At 38.5% G+C, this 21,541-nt stretch overlaps 1 protein-coding gene and 1 pseudogene across 5 annotated transcripts in view; one reads left to right on the top strand and one right to left on the bottom strand.

Annotated features, from left to right (window-relative positions):
• The window catches only part of PARG (poly(ADP-ribose) glycohydrolase), a 135,251-nt gene that overhangs the window by 92,670 nt on the left and 21,040 nt on the right, over positions 1–21,541 (bottom strand). For all 5 annotated transcript variants that reach the window (XM_010370345.2, XM_010370344.2, XM_010370346.2 and 2 more), the window contains one exon: positions 8,954–9,028. In XM_010370345.2, coding sequence (XP_010368647.2) covers positions 8,954–9,028 — 75 coding nt within the window. The remainder of the gene's footprint in view (positions 1–8,953; positions 9,029–21,541) is intronic.
• LOC115900297 lies at positions 2,584–2,916 on the top strand (annotated as a pseudogene).

Below are 21,541 nucleotides of genomic sequence, written 5' to 3'. Positions count from 1 at the left end.
CCCTTTGTTTATCTTAGAGCTAGGCTTCTCAGGACTGAGGCAGATTAGACCAAGAGCAAGACTTCAACATATACCACTTTGGAGTTCATTTGAAAATATTCCATATTTCACTATGCTGGAAATGGCCCTTGTTGCAGAAAATGTCTTTTTATAATGCTTTTCATGTAATCAAAGAGCATTTGTGGCAACATGGTACTATGTCACTCAGCTTACCAAAAACTTCTTTAACACACTATAAAGAAAAATTATTTAGCTAGCTTAGAATCTGACAGACCCTTGTACTTAATCGTTACCTGTCGTTATCATCACAATAAATCGAGGATGAGTATTTTTCTCTACTAGTACTAATAGTAAATAAGGAGAAAGACCACTGGCTCAGTCTTTGGTAAACCATAGCACCAACAGCACCCCCTCATATAAAAGGACCAATGGATCTATTTAGTCTTTGATGACCAAGTTTACCGCTTGTTTAAATAGGCTACACATTGAAACAGTACATAAATTTGAAAAACAAATCTAACATCCTGTTTTCATTTACTCATTATTTCTACCTTCAGATAAAAATACTATAATAGTCCTTCCAGGGTTAAATATGAAATGTTACTTGTAGATAAAAATGTTTGAAGCATACTCAAAAAGACTACAGAATTTATTTTGATGAGTAGGAACATAAGAAGAATAAATGTAAATTAATTTAACAGGAATTATAAATCAAGGCATCATGTTGAACTGTGTTAATAAAATACAAACAAAACACAACAAAACCCAAAACACTTCAGAGCTAGCTGATAAAGAGAGACACAAATCACCGGCAAGATTAAAACATAAAATTATTTTCACTCCTCTAACAGTAGATTTTTGGATAATGAAATCAACACCACAGCAACATTTAAAAGGAATAACTTCTACTGCTATTTGATCCAAATGAAGGGTTAGAGTTATAGGACAAACTAAGTACTAGCTTAATTTAATTATTAGAATGTAAGAGAAAGTCTACTGAATGAATTTTCACTTTTGAGTATCTGTAACTTCTAACCGCTTTGTCCTACCACATAAATACAATTCAGATAGTGTTTTGCAAAAACAAAATAACAACTCTAACTTCATCAGTGATCTAGTGCATAGAGTGCTCAACTAAGACTGATATTCCATGGTAACTAAGTTTATAAAAGCAAAGTGCCTATTTCCAATTGAAGTAATCTGTCCTTTGGGATACGCACTATTTAGATATCATAAATATCAGACTCTCAACATATGTCCCAATTCAAAAGCACACATTAACCAAATCAGGGAGAGAAATTCCACATATTCCATACAAATCTAAAAGTCACAATTCATCTGTTTCAATATTTTAGTGACTCTGATTAGCTCTCTTTTGGCTACTATAGTTCTTATGAATTAAATTGAGCTGTAAAGTAATGCAGACCTTATGATTCCAGAGACTGTGAGTCACCAAGGGAAGAGGTCCAAAAAGGTTAAATTTCCACTGAACTCCAAATCAGAGGTTCGAAAGCTAGAGAGATAAAGACATTAGCTGTAGTCTTATGAAACATTCAAGGCTGCTTTCATTTGATTAGGAGTTTGGTACAGGCTCTTTGTGACAAATATAACAAAGACATTTCATATTTTTTAAGCTTTGAAGAAAATCCCAGAAAACAGATTATCTATGAAGAATGTTAAATCAATCTAAGTAATAATGTGTTTATATACATTCAGAAACTTACTTCAGTGTTATCAAAAAAACCAAACCAAAACAAAACAAAAAATGACCACCAAAAAGCTATCACGGAAGGAGGCCACATTCCTTCAGTTACTGAAAAACGAAATCTGTTGTGATTTAAAATGGTAGTTATAACAATTTACTGCCTTAGGTAAGCTTTTCCCAAACTATTCTAAAGAGCACTAACCCTCCATGAAATGTTTATAGATAGTCTGGGGATAAAGGGGTGGAGAGAGGAGGAATGAAGAGAGTAGAAAGAAAAATCCTGTAACAATATTTTTGTTCTAAAATTTTTAATACACAAAAATACTGAGTATATTTGATACAGTTATAATTACCTTGAGATAAGCTACTCATAATAGCATGCCACACCTCAGAAAGCCAGGATGTCCACAGTATACCACATATGCATGAATGCATTGATGCTCAAGTGATGCATAAACATACAACTATTGTGTTTTACGTTATTGAATCATAGCTGATTTGTGCTATAATTTTTGCCTAATAACTTCAACATATATTTTAACTTTTTATTACATAATAGACATAAATCAAAACTTAATTTCTTCCAGCCATTACTCTGTGTATGTGAAATAACTTTTTTTGTAATCTGTTTTAATACAAGTTTATGTTCCTTCTTCTGAGTTTCTACTGATGCTCTGCCAATACATTATAATTTTTAAAGTTTTCCATAATCACAAGTTCAAAAACTGTTACTTTAGTTAAACACAGGTATAATAATACATCCCTCAATTTTGGAGACAATGAATTATGTTGTACCTGTTTTTAAAATTTTCCTTTCTCTTTCTGCCAACTTGGAGCCTGTGGAGGCCTGCTGGGAACAGGACTTCTAAAAAGCAAGTATGTCTGGAAGGCTGTGGTCCAAGGCCATTTTTGCTGAGTATAAGTGGGGTCTCCAGAACCAAAGAGAGCACACAGCTCTTTTTAAAATTGAAGGTGTTTATGCCCAAAATGAAACAGAATTCTATTTGGGCATAAGATGTGCTTATGTATACAAAGCAAAGAACAACAAAGTGACTCCTGGTGGCAAACCAAACAAAACCAGAATAATCTATGGAAAGGTAACTTGGTGCCAGGGAAACAGTGGCATGGTTCACACCAAATTCTGAAGCAATCTTCCTGCTAAGGCCATTGGACACAGAATCTGTGTGATGCTGTACCCCTCAAGGATTTAAACTAATGAAAAGTAAATAAGTAAAAGTGGATTTGTGCTCTTGAAAAAAAAAAAAACTAAAAAAAATTTAAATGAGAGAGTTCTGAAGAAAAAGATAGCTTAGACATAAAATGATGAATTTATTTTGCATCATTCAAAACTCAATATTATGTCCCATTTACCTTTTAAATTAGGTAGCACATAAACAAAAATGCAAGTTCAATACTAATAGAATTACACACTCTTATTTACAGTGATAGAGGCTTTAAACAGTCTTTCTCTACAAGTCATAGGACAAGAGCTGATAGGAGAATGCATAGTCAATATTTTAATAACTATAGCAAACACAAAAGATGCAGAATTTCTAAGTTGCAATAATCTATTTTGTATGTATGATTTGAAGTAAAGACTTTATGCTGTATATGTATATTTAAATTGTGGTTTACAAACAGAAATATATTACTAGCCTCATCACAGCAACAAAATCATTCTAAAGTCTAGGTTTTCCATTTTTTACTTTTAAACGTCCTCTCATTCCTGTACTCCTATCTCTCACTCTCCACCTTTACCAGCCACAGATGCAAAAAACAAAAGCAAAACCAAAACCACTCATTTTGTTATTTATGACAGCCTTCATGGAAAAACCAATGGAAGGATGAAACAAAAGGCATATACATTTCTATCTTTTCAATTCCAGACATAAAACTCAACACAGAAAGGAAGATGAAATAGTCACTAAAATCCTTAGGCTTCCTTTCAACAATTAATCCATTTTCTTAAGAAGTTTGTTACATAAATCAATTGCAGATTTAAAGCTCTTTATATTAGTTTAACATTTTATACTTATTGTGAAATATTCAAAAAGTATATAAAAATATATATGTATAGTCTAATGAATAAATATAAAGCAAACATCCAAGTCCAGATAGAAGCCAACATCACAGAAATAGAAGAAACCCCCTTAAAAATATATCCCCCATGCTCTTCTTCAGTTACTACAGCTTTAATGTAAATTTCACAAGTTAATATACTACGAATGAAATGAAACAGTGCCACAGGTGTTGTAAAAGAGGAGTATTTGGCTGGGCACTGTGGCTCATGCCTGTAATCCCAGCACTTTGGGAGGCCAAGGTGGGTGGATCACCTGAGGTCAGGAGTTCGAGCCCAGCTTTACCAATATGGTGAAACCCCATCTCTACCAAAAATACAAAAATTAGCCTGGCGTGGTGGCAGGTGCCTGTAATCCCAGCTACTCAGGAGGCTGAGGGGGTAGAGTAACTTAAATCTGAGATGCAGAGGTTGCAGTGGGCCGAGATTGTGCCACTCCACTCCAGCCTGAGTGACAGACGGAGACTCTGTCTCAAAAACAAAAAAAGAGAAGTATTTAAAAATTCCTCCAAGATGCATTGATAGAGGCCTTTTCTAACATATAGAACATTTTGCTCAACTTTCCAGTGAAAAATGCCAGGAGTAAGTATATTGATTCATTTAGAATATAAATGACAGAAGTGTTTGAATTTAATTTTGTGGAACACCACACAGGAGGGCCATAAAACACAGATTGTGTGTTTGTAGCACTTCCAGCAGCTGGCAGTGAGGAAGACCAATATCACCCCTGAAGATGCAGAAAATACTAAATACCAGCCATTTTGACTCAGTAGCACCTAAATATATAAATATAAATAACAAATTAACAGATTGCTCTCTGTGATCTTTGCTGGTTTCTAAAAAAATAACAAAAGCTGAGGTAATACTCCTTACTTCCATTCCAGTAGAGGTGCTCACACACCAGGGTGGGCTTCTGGGCCCCTTACCTCTAGTGCTAGAGACCAGAATGTAGGTAATTACAGTACCATGGCTTCACAATGACTGTTGATATGAACTCCTCTTGTTGTAAGGTAGTTTGGGTTACAAAATCCTTTACTTACTGAATTAATCAAAGAAAGGTTTTAAGGAGATAAATATCAACAGCCTCAAAATAAACCTAACTGCAAAATATTAATCTTAATACGATGTGAAATTTAATTATTTTCCTTAATAAAACAAGCCACTCGGAGTTCAATGTCACATTTAAGTAAAGAATTTCCAAATTCTGACTGAGAGCAGCCACTCACACCTGTAATCCCAACACTTTGGGAGGCCGAGGTGTGCAGATCGCTTGAAGTCAGGAGTTCAAGACCAGCCTGGCCAATATAGTGAAACCCTGTCTCTACCAAAAATCCAAAAATTAGCCGGGCATGGTGGTGCGTGCCTGTAGTCCCAGCTACTCAGGAGGCTGAGGCATGAGAATTGCTTGAATCTGGGAGGCGGAGGTTACAGTGAGCCGAGATCATGCCACTGTACTCCAGCCTGGGCGACAGAGTGAGACATTGTCTCAAAACAACAAAAAATTAAAAAATTAAAACTGAAAAAAAATTGCCAAACCCTGCTAATAAAAAATGTTTAAGAACCCTTAGTTTAAGGCCGAGTATGGTAGCTCCTGCCTGTAATCCCAGCACTTTGGGAGGCTGAGGAGGGGGGATCACGAGGTCAAGAGATTGAGACCATCATGGCCAACATGATGAAACCCCATCTCTAATAAAAATACAAATAACTAGCTGGGCATGGTGGCACATGTCTGTAGTCCCAGCTACTTGGGAGGCTGAGGTAGGCGAATGGCTTGAACCCAGGAGGGGGAAGTTCTAGTGAGCCGAGATTATGCCACTGCATTCCAGTCTGGTGACAGAGCTAGAATCCATCTCAAAAAAAAAAAAAAAAAAAAAAAAAGAACCCTTTATAGGCCAGGCAGAGTGGCTCATGCCTATAATCCCAGCACTTTGGGAGGCTGAGGAATGAAGATTGCTTGAGTCCAAGAGTTCAAGACCAGCCTGGGTAACAATGGTGAAAAATTGTCTCTACAAAAATCTGTATAAAGACAATTTTGGGTAACAATCTGGGTAACAATGGTGAAAAATCTGTCTCTACAAAAAAATACAAAAAACTAGCCAGGTGTGGTAGCACATGCCTGTAGTCCCAGCTACACGAGAGGCTAAAGTGGGAGGATGTATATAGCCCGGGAGGTTGAGGCTGCAGTAAGCTGTGACAGCACCACTGCACTATAGCCTGGCTTTAAATTAAAAAAAAAAAAAGAACCCTTTATAAACAAGCCTTCCTACTGCAGAACAAGACACTGAAAATGCAAATCAAATATAATTAATTTGTTTCCCTTGCACTAAAAACCTTTGCTTCCACCAATCCCACCTACATATATGTCTGACACTTACTTCTCACTAACCACTGCAAGCATCGGCAATGTTGTCCCTGTGGGTCATGACTTGGTAAAGTACTAGAATAATATCTGGAGATTTGATGGATAGAAAAATACACAAGTGTATTAAACATCCAAGGTATTTTGTTAAGTACACAATAATGACAGAATAGCAAACAATCACAGGGAAAACCACCTTCAAATCTCTAGATAGGCTTTATACAAATTTCCTCAAATCTCTAACAAACACAGGAGTGGATGAGCAGACAATTTATTAATTTGATGGAATACTGCTGCAACCATTAAGGCTAAACATTATAAAGTTATATATCACAGAAGATTTTATAATATAGCATAAATTTTAAACATACATTTATATCTAGCTATAAGACATCATATATATATATGGGCAAAGACTTAAAGAATACAATAAGAAATGAATACTTAGTGTAGTTGTAGGGACTTCTCCAACCCTCCATATGTTTACAAAGTAAATGCAAATCAGAAGGTCTGGTTGGGAGCGGAGGCTCACACCTATAATCCCAGCACTTTGGGAGGCCGAGGTGGGTGGATCACTTAAGGTCAGGAATTTGGGACCAGCCTCGCCAACATGGCGAAAACCCATCTCTATTAAAAATACAAAAATTAGCCGGGCAACGTGGCGGGCACCTGTAATCCCAGCTACTTGGGAGGTTGAGGCAAGAGAATTGCTTGAACCCACAAGGTGGAAATTGCAGTGAGCTGAGATTGTGCCGCTGCACTCCAGCATGGGTGACAGATGAGACTCCATCTCATTAAAAAAAAAATAAATAAGTATCAGAAGGTCGAAAATGCAAGGACTCTTCTCTCTAAAGAACTGTAAAACTATCATCAGCACCTGAGTAATCATCTCATATTTATGATCTACACTAAACACACCAAAACTTGCTATATATTACCCGTTTCAGGCATGTTTCTGGGCAAGGTCACCAGATAAAGGGGAAACAAGGTCCTGTCTGAGTATTCTGATTAAGAAGAGAGGAAAAAATGACTACTCCATAGCAAGGTGACAGAGGTATTGTAACCAATGGCATCTTTTACTGCCATCTCAAGGTATCAAATTATACATTACTTCTTACCCCAATTAACCACCATATCCAATTTAAGCCCAGAAAGTTACAATACAAATGTTATGTCCTGATAACTTAAGTGACAAGGATAATGATTATATCAATTTGATCTACTTTTCATTGCATCAGATATTACATTGCTGTAAAAGTGAAAAACATTTAGATTCAAGGATATCTGAGATATCCAATTTCCAGACACAAGGATAAGGCTTTCATTATTTACTTTATGTCTGCCTTGCAAAAGCCATACGGGTCAAAAGCTCAGTAAGATAATCCTGAAATTACTGGTACTACCTTGAAATGCAGAATTAGTTTGGATTCTATTAACATGATATAAGAATTGCCCTTAGCACCTAGGTTTGTTGCAGAAAGTAACAAATTAATCCTAAAACTCAGAGTGAAATGCAAAGAATCCAAAAATAGCCAAAACAAATTTGAAAAAAAAACGAAGTTATAGGACACACACTTCCTGATTTTAAAACTTACCACAAAGCTATGGAACCAAGACTGTGTGGTACTGGCACAAGGATAGACACATAGATCAGTGGAGTAGAACTGAGAGGCCAGAAACAATCCTTACGTCAACTGATTTTGAAAAGGTGCCAACACAATTCAACAGGAGATAGAAGAGTCTTTCCAACAAATGGTGCTGGCACAACTTGTTATCCACATGCAAAATAATGAAGTTGAACTCCTACCTTACACCACATATGAAAATTAACTCAAAATGGATATCCACATGGAAAATAATAAAATTGGACCCCTAATTTACATCATACACAAAAATTAAATGGGCAATAGTCATAGTGTAAGAGCTAAAGCTATAAAATTCTTAGAAGAAACATAAATCTTCATGATCTTAGATTAGCTTCTTAAATATGATCTTGAAAACAGAAGAAAAAAAAAGATAAACTAGACTTCATCAAAATTAAAAATTTTTGAGCTTCAAAGTGTACCATCAAGAAAATGAAAAAGAAAGGAAAAAAAAACACAAAATGGGAGAAAATATTTGAAAGTCATGTATCTGGTACGGAATCTGCATCTAAAATATATAAAGAATGCCTAAAATTCAATAATAAAGACAAAAAATTTGAATAGATATTTCTCCAAAGAAAATATACAAATGGCCAATAGACAAATTAAAAGACTCTCTCTGGTAATGGTACTGTGAAAGTGATATTCCTATCCACTACTGGCAGCAAAGTAAATTGCTACAATTAATCTGTGGAAAAAGGATTTTATGGCAAAAGTTTTTAAAAGATTTTAAAACAAATGTTTTGTGCCCTTTGACTTACGTCATGTAATTTCTGGAAATCACCTAAAGAAACGATAAAAAATATGGGAAAATATATATACATATATAATGTTGCCACAATGTAATTGGGGGTAAAACTGGATGCAACCTATATGTCTGAGAATATGGGAACCATTATATTCTCAAAATCTAAGCATGGACTATTATACATTCCTTGATAATGCTGATAATGGTATGAAAATATAACAGAAAATGTGTATTCTAAGAGACTAAAACAAAATTCAATATTAACTCCTAATTATATTTATCTAAGACATATATATAACAGCAAATTTATAAAACTAAAAGATGATAATTATCTTAGTGTGGCTGAATTATGGGTATTCTTCTCAAACCTTCTTATAGAGTAGTCAATAATATTTTCATAAAGAAATAAGGATACTTTTACCTTATCCCAGAAATCGATCAAAGCTGTAAAGTCCCATTTCTTAGAATATGCCACATTGTATTTCAGAATAGCATCCTGTGGAAAATGGAGAAACAAAATGTCATGTTATGCACAAGTGAATGACCCATGAAGAGCCTGTCTCTTATGAACTACCTCCAGTACATTTCATAATGTTAGACAAGCTTCCTACAACCTCCCCCTGCTACTGATATGGACATCAGTAGCTACAGACAAACAGAATGAATACTAATTTATTATTCACTTAAAAAAATGAGATTAGAAAAGTCAAGTAATAGGTGAAAAAACACAATTACACCCTAAAGCATGCATTCTAAATAGGGTGATATACTCCAAATAGACAAAAATTGGATCTTGAGGGATAAAAAATGAACTTAGATATCACAATTGTTGGTGGTCCTTGAAAGCGTCACCTTATATATACACAGAGATACATAGTGTATTTGTAGTATGAAAATTTCATGGGTCAGTTAATAGGGTTGAGGTATAAATTTTTTTTGTAAAAAACAAAAATTGAAAATTTCATGGGGACGAGGAGATTAGGAAAAAATATTTAAAAATTGTCTTTTTTCCTTTACTATAAGGTATTTTTATACAATATATATACATAATTATCTTCCTCTAGCAGTTCACATAAATTACACATTTATGTAGAATGAAAAGTCAAAATACGCCATCTACTGGTGTAGTTTTTTAACTGTTTGCATAGGCAATACTATATATCTGGTTTCCGAGTCAGGTATGCAGAAGACAATCCATTAGATGTGCAGAAAGAACTATTTATTTATAATTATCTTTTATCTCATCCTTTTAAATATCTACTTTGGTCTTATACTGTACATATTACATTAATAAAGTAAAAGATATGCAGAATTTATAAACAACTATTTATCTTGGTAATACACACTGAAAATTTTTTTTTTTTTTTTTTTTTTTGAGACGGAGTCTGGCTCTGTCGCCCAGGCTGGAGTGCGGTGGCCGGATCTCAGCTCACTGCAAGCTCCGCCTCCCGGGTTCACGCCATTCTCCTGCCTCAGCCTCCGAGTAGCTGGGACTACAGGCGCCCGCCACCTCGCCCGGCTAGTTTTTTGTATTCTTTAGTAGAGACGGGGTTTCACCGTATTAGCCAGGGTGGTCTCGATTTCCTGACCTTGTGATCCGCCCGTCTCGGCCTCCCAAAGTGCTGGGATTACAGGCTTGAGCCACCGCGCCCGGCTGAAAATTTTTTTTACTGAGGTACACAAGTCTGAAAACCACTCTGTTAGATTATTACTATAAATCTTTCAAATTTCATTATCATTGAATAAGTTTTTAAAAAATTAATACTCTGTCAAAGCTTCCTGAATAGTACTTTATGCCATACTAAGTATCTAGGTTAAAAGATGAGCCAACAAAACGTGTCTTATTTACTTGGAATCAAGGGACATCCAAATTCCTTAAGAAAAGAAAAAGAAAAATCATCCATAAAATAAGATAGCAAGAAAGAGTCTTTATTTTTCACTTACAAGCCATAACATAACATTTTCTATTAAGAATTAAGAGATTTTAGGCTAAGTGCGTTGGCTCACACCTGTAATCCCAGCACTTTGGGAGGCCGAGGCAGGTGGATCACGAGGTCAGGAAATGGAGACCATCCTGGCCAACATGGTGAAATCCCGTCTCTACCAAAAATACAAAAATTAGCTGGGCATGGTGGTGTATGCTTGTAATTCCAGCTACTAGGGAGGCTGAGGCAGGAGCATCACTTGAACCAGGGAGTCAGATGTTGCAGTGAGCCGAGGTTGCACCACTGCACTCCAGTCTGGGCAACAGAGTGAGACTCAGTCTCCAAAAAAAAATAAAAAAGAAGACTTAAGAGATTTTGGCCTGCACGGTGGCTCATAGCACACTTTGGGAGGGCGAGGTAGGTGGATCGCTTGAGTCCAGGAGTTCGAGACTAGCGTGGGCAACATGACAAGACCCCTAGAAAAAAATACAAAAATTAACCAGGCATGTTGGTGCATGCCTGTAGTCCCAGCTATTTGGGGGGCTGAGGTGGGAGGATTGCCTGAGCCCAGGATGTTGAGGTTGCAGTGAGCTGAGATTGCACTACTGCACTCCAGCCTGGGTGACACAGCAAGATCCTGTGTCAAAAAAAAAAAAAAAAGAAAGAAAGAAAGAAAAAAAAAAATTAGATTTTAAGGATTTTTTTTTCTAATCACTGGTATCTAATTTCAGAACCTCACAAAGTATTAAATAGAAACGTGTATCAATAGGTGAATGAATAAAAAATGCATATACTGGAGCAAACTACCAATATACTGAACAACACGGATGAATCTCAAAAATCTTCATTTTGAGGGAATGAAGTCAGACATACCTACTATGATTCCATTCATGCAGAATGTAACTATAGTGAAAAAGAACAGATTAGTAGTTGCCTGGGGCCAGAGCAGAAAGCGGAATGGACTGCAAAGTGGGGAGAGGAACCTTTGGGGATGATACAAACATTCTGTATCTTGATTATAACGGAGCTTCATGGGTATGTGTAAACGTCAAAACTTATCACATGACACACTTTAAAAGGATAAACTTTCTTATCCATACGTTATTATTCTTCAAAGTTGGTAAGGAAAAGATTTTAAATAGCAATTGCATTCTAATTCTTCACTGTAATTCTCTAATTCTTTTAGTGTTTCATAATTAGCATTAAGCTCTGGCTTGTATTTATTTTCACTTCAGTCTTCAAGTCTCAAAAGTAGTCTATTATGAGGTCGCCTGTCATTAGAAAAACTGGATACTACTCTGTACTCTTGAGTTATCAACTACTGAATAAGTTCTTTTTAGTTCCTAATTCACAATAAGCACAAAAAATTCTTTATGTGCAAATTATCACACACATTATTTATATAAGTACTACTGTACTTACATGTAAAATCAACTTTTGAGGACATTATTACTTTTTAAAATTCTGAATGTCTCTAACCCCTCTAAATCCAACATCAAATGATATATAAACAGCAAAAGGATCATTATATTCAATCAGAGGGATTTAATGTTTCCCTCTTCCTCTCTCAAAGTATTCTTTCAGCGAAGGAAACAATTACCATAAGCAGATAGAAAAATATCTTGATGGATTACTCTGTTCTATTGAATCTACCATGAGAGAAACGCAAAAAGGAAATTCAGATTAAAGCAATTACCCCCCCTTCCTGAAATAATCATGGTGCACCAAGGAATTGCTAGAGAGGTAAGAAGATTGTGTAATTTAGAACACTATAGTTAATCTTTCATTTATTTTTTTTTTTGAGACGGAGTCTTCGCTCTGTTGCCCAGGCTGGAATGTAGTGGCCGGATCTCAGCTCACTGCAAGCTCCACCTCCCGGGTTCACGCCATTCTCCTGCCTCAGCCTCCCAAGAAGCTGGGACTACAGGTGCCCACCACCACGCCTGGCTAATTTTTTTGTATTTTTTAGTAGACGGAGGGTTTCACCGTGTTAGCAAGGATGGTCTCGATCTCCTGACCTTGTGATTCACCTGCCTTGGCCTCCCAAAGTGCTGGGATTACAGGCGTGAGCCACCACGCCCAGGTGCCTTTTCTTTTCTTTTTTTTTTTTTTTAAGATGGAGTTTCGCTCTTTGTTGCCCAGGTTGGAGTGCAGTGGCGTGATCTTGGCTCACTGCAACCTCCACCTCCTGGGTTCAAGCGATTCTCCTGTCTCAGCCTCCCGAGTAGCTGGGAGGCATCCACCACCACGCCCGGCTAATTTCTGTATTTTTAGTAGAGTTGAGGTTTCACCATGTTGGCCAGGATGGTCTCGAAATCCTGACCTCTGGTGATCCACCTGCCTCGGCCTCCCAAAGTGCTGGGATTACAGGCCTAAGCCACTGCTCCTGGCCTCACTATAATTATTCTATTTGCATTTGAAGAAATATAAAAATTCTTAAAAACAGCTTCTGTTTAGAAGAATAAAAATAAAGAACCTAAGATAGTATTCTTCAAATGGACTCTGGGTAATATTCCTGGGTTGCCTGCTCCTATGTGAGTTTATAATTTTGTTTTTAGAAAATAACAGCCAAATGACAACATGTTGTAGAAATGAAGGCTGGTACAATTAATAGACAAAAATAGTGAAAAGACTGAGCTGTCCTTCTATACACCACAGTACAGGTATGTTAAATTCTAAAGAACCTTGGTCCAGATGTGGTAATGACATGCCTGTAATCCCAGTATTTTGGGAGGACAAGGCAGGTGGAGCACTTGAGCTCAGGAATTTGAGACTAGCATGGGTAACATGGCAAGACCCAGTATCTCAGTCAAAAAATATAAAAAATTAGTCCAGTGTGGTGCCATGCGCCTGTGGCACGTGCCTGTAACATTATACTAAAACTAAGTAAACTCTAGCAGAACTTGAGATTTTTTTCCAGCGACTCAGGAGGCTGAGGCACAAGAATTGCTTGAGCCAGTGAGGTGTAGGTTGCAGTGAGCTGAGATCGCGCCACTGCAATCTGATGTTCTATATAAGGATCCCATCTTTGTTTCCACCAACATCCATCAACTGTTCATGATTAGTAGGAAAAGTAATAATTGCAAAATAATTTCTTCTTTATGTAGGATTTTAAAGAATTTCTCAGCAAACTATTTTGGGGTTTGGATCAGTGGTTTGAAAATTTCTGTGCAAAGAAAGGAATAACAACTACAAATTGTTTTCACTGTGATAATAAATACAAATCAAACGATGGTTCATTATACCTGAAATTAAAAAAAAAAAAAAAAAAATCAGGCCAGGCACGGTGGCTCACACCTGTAATCCCAGCACTTTGGGAGGCCGAGGCGGGTAGATCACGAGATCAGGAGATGGAGACCATCCTGGCTAACACGGTGAAACCCTGTCTCTACTAAAAATACAAAAAATTAGCCAGGCTTGGTGGCGGGTGCCTGTAGTCCCAGCTATTCAGGAGGCTGAAGCAGGAGAGTGGCATGAACCCAGGAGGCAGAGCTTGCAGTGAGTCGAGATTGCGCCACTGCACTCCAGACCGGGCAACAGAGCGAGACTCTGTCTCAAAAAAAAAAAAAAAAAAATTCAAACTGATGTATCTGTACAAGCACTACAGATATAAGGAGTTAGCTAGGAGCAGTGACTCATGCCTATAATTCCAGCCAGCACTTTGGGAGGCCAAGGCCAGGTAGATCACTTGAATCCAGGAGTTGGAGACCAGCCTAGGGAACACAGAGAAACCCTGTCTCTACAAATAAATAAAATAAACAAAATTAGTCTGGACATGGTGGCATGCACCTGTAGTCCCCGCTACTCAGGAGGCTGAGATGAGAGGATCACTTGAGCCTTGGAAGCAGAGGTTGCAGTGAGCTGTGATCGCACCACTGCACTCCACCCTAGGTGATGGACTGAGACTCAGTCTCAAATTAAAAAAAAAAAAAAAAAGTATAAGGAGTTTATATTTAGTTTTATGTTTGTATACACATAATTAACATTATACTAAAACTAAGTAAACTCTAGCAGAACTTGAGATTTTCTCCATTTGAAGAGTTTGCTTTTTGTAGTTGTGAGCCGTGAGTGGTTAGTGTATTGTTGGTATTGCTGAAGGCAGGGTTGATCCCTCACTTGCTTGATACTTGCATTCAAGAGAATCTAAATTGTGTTGCGGAAGGGACTGACTGTACTCAAGGCTAACTTGAAGTATTAAAATAAGGCTGCCCTAAAACCTTCTTAGTCACACAGGATCACTGTAACCAAAACAGTGTATGTTCCAGCTGCAGAGAGCAGACTGCTCTCAGCTTGCACAGCGCCTTAGGATTGGGAAGAATATATGGATAGGGAATGGGGTGGAGAAAGAAAGATGGAAATGCTGTCATCCAGGTGGCTTTAGGGTCCTAAGGAGTGGAGAAAGACGGCACTGGGGATGTCTTCACGGATCTGTGTAGGAGTTCCTTGTAGATAAATTACTGATCCCCCATCTACTATTCCCAGTATGTAATGGCTGAATTAATATGTAATCAACTACATTGTATCTAAAGCCTTAGAACCAGTCAGGTGCTCCCCCCACCTAATACCATTTCTTACCCTGTAATCCTACCTGATCTTTAACAAACCATTAATAATTCTAAGAATAATCTCTATTTTGTTGTGCTTTTTGTAACTGTTTTAAATAAATCAATTGCACTGTAAAAAAATAAATAAAAATAAAGAGTCTGCTTTTTTTTTTTTTTTAAAGAGCCCATTAGAAGATTGAGAAACACTGTCCCCAAGGAACAAAGTCTTCAAAATACATTATGGTATAACATATCAATGCTTTCCATGTAAAGGAAAAAAACAGGAGCTACAGAAATGTATAGAAAGTTTAACAATAACTTGCAAGTGAGGAAAGAGAGAGACCCTCTCATATTGTTTTATATTCAGTACCTGTTTTAAGAAAAAAACAATGAAGTAAAACCACAGACAGGCAGCCCGGCACCAGGCCCAGAACCAGGCCTGGGTCTGCCTGGCCTAAACCCAGTAGTTAAAAATCAACTCATGACTTACAAATCGATGTTCCTGACATTGTACAGAAGAACACTGTGAAACTCCCAGCCCTGTCCTGTTTCTCTCTGACCACCGGTGCATGCAGCCCCATCACATACCCTCTCCTTGCTCAAATCAATCACGACCCTTTCATGCGAAATCTTTAGTGTTGTGAGCCCTTAAAAGGGACATAAATTGTGCACTCAGAGAGCTCGGATTTTAAGGCAGTAGCTTGCCTATGCTCCCAGCTGAACAAAGCCCTTCCTTCTACAACTCCGTGTCTGAGAGGTTTTGTCTGCGGCTCGTCCTGCTATATTTCTTGGTTCCCTGACCAGGAAGTGAGGTAACTGATGGATGGATGGCGGAGGCAGCCCCTTAGGCGGCTTAGGCCTGCCCTGTGGAGCATCCCCGTGGCAGACTCCCGCTAGTCTGAATGAGGCGATCCAAAGAGCACTCCCGGGTAGGCAATTGCCCCGGTGGAATGCTTCGCCAGAGCAGCGTGTAGCAGGCTTCTGTGGAGGATTAACACAGTGTCTGAACACTGGGAAGGAACTGGCACTTCGAGTCTGGACATCTGAAACTTGGTAAGACTAGTCTTTGGAACTTGCCCACTCCATCTGAGTGGAAGCGTGGCCTGGTCACCCACAGTGTGCCTGTACTGGCACTTTTGTTTTGGTTTTGACTTGACTTGGTAAGGCTAGTCTTTGGAACTTGCCCACTCCATCTGAGTGTAAGCGTGGCCTGGTCTGATCACCCACGGTGTGCCTGTATTGGAACTTTTGTTCTGGTTTTGACTTGACTTGAATTGCTGGATACTTTGATTTTGGTTTTGACTTGGCTTAGATTTCTTGGTACTTGGATTTTGGATTTTGTGGTATTCTGATTTTGGTTTGGTATAAACAATAAAAGTGTGTGTGTGTGCCCTCTTTATCTGTTCTTTGTTTTGTGGTGAGTGTGTGTTGTGAGTGTGGTATTTTGTCTTGAGACAACATGGGTCAGGCGCAAAATAAGCCCACCCCACTAGGAACTATGTTGAAAACTTTTAAGAAAGAAAAAAAAAGGGAGGAGGCAGAATTTATATAAAAAGAATGTTATATGGTAAATTCTTGTCCTGAAATAAATTAACTGGTTATTAAAAAAAAAAAAAGTTTGTAGTAAGTCAAAAAGTTGAGACATGTCAAAAGATTGTGAAAGTCATGAAAAAAAGGTTATAAAAAAGTTTATGCAAAAAAGTCATATAATTTAAAAGTAATAAGGCCTCCTGAGTACAGTTATGTACAAGGTATATTAAAAAAGTAAAATACACCTTTAATAAAAAGATTATAAGGAGGCATAAGAATGTGGATTTTTATCTACATTAAAAGGTTAAAAAACTGTTTTAAAAGTTTAAGCAAGTTTTAAAACGTTAATTGTAAAGAAAATTCTGTGTGTAAACACATTAGCTAAAGTTAAAAAGGTATCATCCAGTTTTTTCTGTGAACTAGACATTAAAGTAAAAATGCAACAGGTTTTTCTTAAAACATCAACCCGCTCTTTAACAAAAATTATAAAAGTTTAAAAAGAGTCTATAAAATCTTACCTTATGGTCAAACATGAAAAATTGGATAAATACATCTACAAGGTTTTATTAAAATTAATAACACACTAATATAAAGGTAAAATTTAGCTTACCTGGTATAAAAATCATACAAAAAGCATTATTAAATATAAAATGGTATTTAGCTTTTTTTGGTCTAAAACTAGTAAAAATAGGTGCTAAAGGAAACATTCATTTTACTAGAAGATCATAAAAGTTAAAGACTTAAACTTTGGCAATTAAGACAGCATACCAAGATGCAAATGCCTGGTTGAAATGGATCAAATATTCCATCTGCACATTAAACAAAAGCAATTGTTATGCTTGTGCACATGGCAGGCCAGAGGCCCTGACTGTCCCCCTTCCACTAAGGTGGTCCTCCAGTCGACCAGGCGTGGGCTGCATGGTAGCTCTTTTCCAGGATTCTACAGCCTGGAGTAATAAGTCATGCCAAGCTCTCTCTGCTATATCCCAGAGTCCCTGCAGGTCAGCCCCCGAGGGCCATCCAGCTTCCCCCAACACTAAGTCCACTTCGTGTCTCTCATGGCAGGGAGCAAACTTAGCATTACTTGGAGACCTGAAGGGATGCAGTGAGCTTAAGAATTTTCAAGAGCTTATCAGTCAGCCCTTGTTCATCCCTGAGCGGATGTGTGGTGATATTGTGGTGGACCTTTACTGGGCACTCTGCCAAATAATTAGAGTGGCATTTGTGCTTTAGTTCATTTGGCTATCCCTTTCACCCTGGCATTTCATCAACAAGAGAAAAATAATAATAATAATAATACATTGTAAAGTTGAGAGAAGCCCCTTATAGATCTTTCAACTCTCACATCTATTTAAATGCAACTGCAGCCCCGCAAGAAATACCAGATCAATTTAAAGCTTGAAATTAAATAGTTACAGGATTTAAGTCAATATTTTGGTAAATGACAGTCAATAAAAATGTAGATTAGATAAACTACATCTATTACAACCAACAATGAGTTTTTCATGAGTTAAAAAGAAAAACTCATGTCGGCCGCAGCCCTGAGGCTACCTGACCTGACAAAACTCTTTACACTCTGTGTGTGTGTGGTGGGGGGGAAATGGCAGTTGGAGTTTTAACCCAGACTGTAGGGCCCTGGCCAAGGCCAGTGGCCTATCTCTCAAAACAACTAGATGGGGTTTCCAAAGGCTGGCCCCCATGTCCAAGGGCCCTGGCAGCAACAGCCCTGTCAGCACAAGAAGCAGATAAGCTAACTCTTAGGCAAAACCTAAAGTCCCCCCATGCTGTGGTAATTTTAATAAATACCAAAGGACACTATTAGCTAATAAATGCCAGACTAGATACCAAAACTTGCTCTGTAAAAATCCCCGCATAATCATCTAAGTTTGCAACACCCTAAACCCCGCCACCCTTGCTCCTGGTATCAGAGAGCCCAGTTAAACATAACTGTGTAAAAGTATTGGACTCAGTTTATTCTAGTGGGCTCAACCTCCGAGACCATCTTTAAATATCCAGTAGACTGGGAGCTGTACATGGATGGGAGCAGCTTCGCCAAGCCCTGCAAAGTGACTCTGAAAAAGATGATAAGCCCTGCTCTAGTCACACCTGGAAGCTGAATGGTCCACACATGGCCGAAACACAAGGAAACTCATCGCGGGACTCATTTTCCTTAAAATTTGGACTTGTACAGTAAGGACTTCAACTGACCTTCCTCAGACTCAGGGCTGTTCCCAGTATACAGACATCAAGTTACTGAAGTAGGACACAAGACTGCTACAGTCCTATTATTTTATGGTTATTATAAGTGTACCAGGACTCTAAAAGAAACTTGTTTATATAATGACACCCAGTACAAAGAATATAATCCACGAAGTGACCAGCCCGATGTGTGCTATGACCCCTCTGAACCTCTCATAATCAGAGTTTTTAAAATAAAATTAAGGAGTGGTCCTTTTCTAAGTGACACAGGTAAAGTAATAGCTTAAAAAAAAGAAAGAGGGGGGTCCCCAAAAATGTAAGCTTAAAATTTGACGCCTGGCCAGGTGTAGGGGCTCATGCCTGTAATCCTAGCACTTTGGGAGGCTGAGGCGGGCGGATCACAAGGTCAGGAGATCGAGACCACGGTGAAACCCCATCTCTACTAAAAATACAAAAAACTAGCCAGGCGAGGTGGCGGGCGCCTGTAGTCCCAGCTACTCGGGAGGCTGAGGCAGGAGAATGGCGTGAACCCGCGAGGCGGAGCTTGCAGTGAGCCGAGATCATACCACTGCACTCTAGCCTAGGGGACAGAGCGAGACTCCGTCTCAGAAAAAAAAAAAAAAAAAAATTGACACCTGTGCCGCTATGAATAATAAGCAGCATGGGATGGAATGCGGTTCTCTAGATTGGGAAAGAAAAGTTATACAGCAGAAAATAAGTATATCTGTCAAGAATTGTATTTATGTAAAATGTGTCAATACTGGTCTTGTGTCATTTGGGCTACTTGAAAAAAAATTAAAAAGATCCTGTTTGGCTCCAAAAAGGAAAAGTCAGCCCCTCCTGCATGAGTGGGAGCTACAACCCTTTGGAATTGGTAATCACAAACCCCTCAGACCCAAAATGAAAAAAAAAAAAAACGTAACATTAGACATTAATGAAAAAGTACTAGATCCTAGCGTAAGCACCCTAATAAAAGGAGAGGTTCAAAGAGACTCTCCAGAACCAGTATTTCAGACTTTCTATGATGAATAAAATGTGCCAGTATCTGAGATTCCAGGAAAAACTAAGAATTCGTTTTTGCAATTAGCCGAACATGTAGCCCAGTCTCTAAAAGTCACTTCATGTTATGTTTGTGGAGGAAGTCTAACAGGACATCAATGGCCACGGGACGCCCGAGAATTAGTTCCTACGGACCCAGCTCCTGATGAATTCCCGGCCCAAAAGAACCACCCTGACAATTTTTGGGTTCTAAAAGTCTCAATTATTAGACAGTATTGTATAGCTAGAGAAGAAAAAGAATTCACTCATCCTGTAGGGCAGCTTAGTTGTCTTGGGCAAAAGCTGTATAATAGTACCGCAAAAACAGTTACATGGTGGAGTTCCAATTATGCAAAAAGAAATCCATTCAGTAAATTTCCAAGGTTGCAGACTGTCTGGGCCCACCCAGAATTCCACCAGGACTAGACTGCCCCCACCAGGTTATACTGGATAGGTAGACATAGAGCTTACGCTAAGCTGCCTGACCAGTGGACAGGTGGTTGCGTTATTGGCACCATTAAACCATCTTTCTTCTTACTGCCCATAAAAACAGGTGAACTTCTGGGCTTCCCAGTCTATGTTTCCCGTGAAAAACGAAGCATAGCCATAAATAATTAAAAACATGATGAATAGCCCCTGAAAAAATCATACAATACTATGGGCCCACCACTCGGGCACAAGATGGCTCATGGGGATATCAGACCCCTAATCTACATGCTCAACTGAATTATACGGTTATAAGCTGTTTCAGAAATTACTACTAATAAAACTGGTCAAGGTTTGACTATTATGGCCCAGCAAAAAAACAAAAAACCAACTCAGATAAAAAATGCTATCTATCAAAATAGATTGGCTCTCGACTACTTGCTAGCAACTAAAAAAGGGTCTACAAGAAATGTAACCTTACTAATTACTGTCTACACATAGATAACCAAAGGCAAGTAGTTAAAGACATAGTTTAACATATGACAAAACTGGCACATGTACCTGTGCAAGTGTGGCACGGACTTAATCTGAGAGCCATGCTTAAAAATTAGTTCCCAGCACTAAGAGAATTTAAAACTCATAATAAAAGTTATAATAGTAATAAAAACCTGCCTACTGCTCCTTTGTTTGCTACCTGTACTTCTTCAAATGATATAAAAGCTTCACTGCTGTTTGGACGAACGGAGGCAAGATGGCGCACTTCCAGGTTCTTCATCACCAACTTTTCCCGCGCGCGAAAATGCAGCTGGCGCCCGGGAAGGTGCAGACCAACCGGGCATGCACCAGGTGATGTCAATCCGAAGACACCAAGATTTACCTGGTCGCACCTACGGAACGCCCCCCGACACGCCCGTGTCCCGCCTATTGCCCTCCCACTCCTAGAAAAGCCGCTCCCGGCAGACGCCCCGCGCGGACTTCCCAGCCCCCCCACTCCTGTCGGGACTGCATTAGGAACTCCGCCCGAGAGCTCACCGGGCGACTGTCGGCCTCCTTTGCCGGAGGCCGACAGACCTCTCCCTACCCACCTTCTTCCCTGAAGCTAGGTGACCAAAAATAAATTTGAAGTTTTGCTCTTACCCTTGCCTACTCGCTGGTTCTTTTGTGCTCGCTCTGGTGGTCTTAGAAAACAAATCAATTGCTACCTTAGTTCAACAAAATGCTTCAGCACAAGTGTACTATATGAATCACTATCAATCTATTGCACAAAAAGACATGAGTAGCAAAAATAAGAGTGAGAACTCCCACTAACAAAAAGTGTGAGTCTCAAAAGGGGGTAAATGAAGAAAT

Source organism: Rhinopithecus roxellana, chromosome 11 (assembly GCF_007565055.1).
Source record: "Rhinopithecus roxellana isolate Shanxi Qingling chromosome 11, ASM756505v1, whole genome shotgun sequence".
Taxonomy (NCBI): Eukaryota; Metazoa; Chordata; class Mammalia; order Primates; family Cercopithecidae; genus Rhinopithecus; species Rhinopithecus roxellana.
The sequence above is the reverse complement of the archived record's forward strand: the minus strand, read 5'-3'. Positions and strand labels throughout refer to the sequence as shown.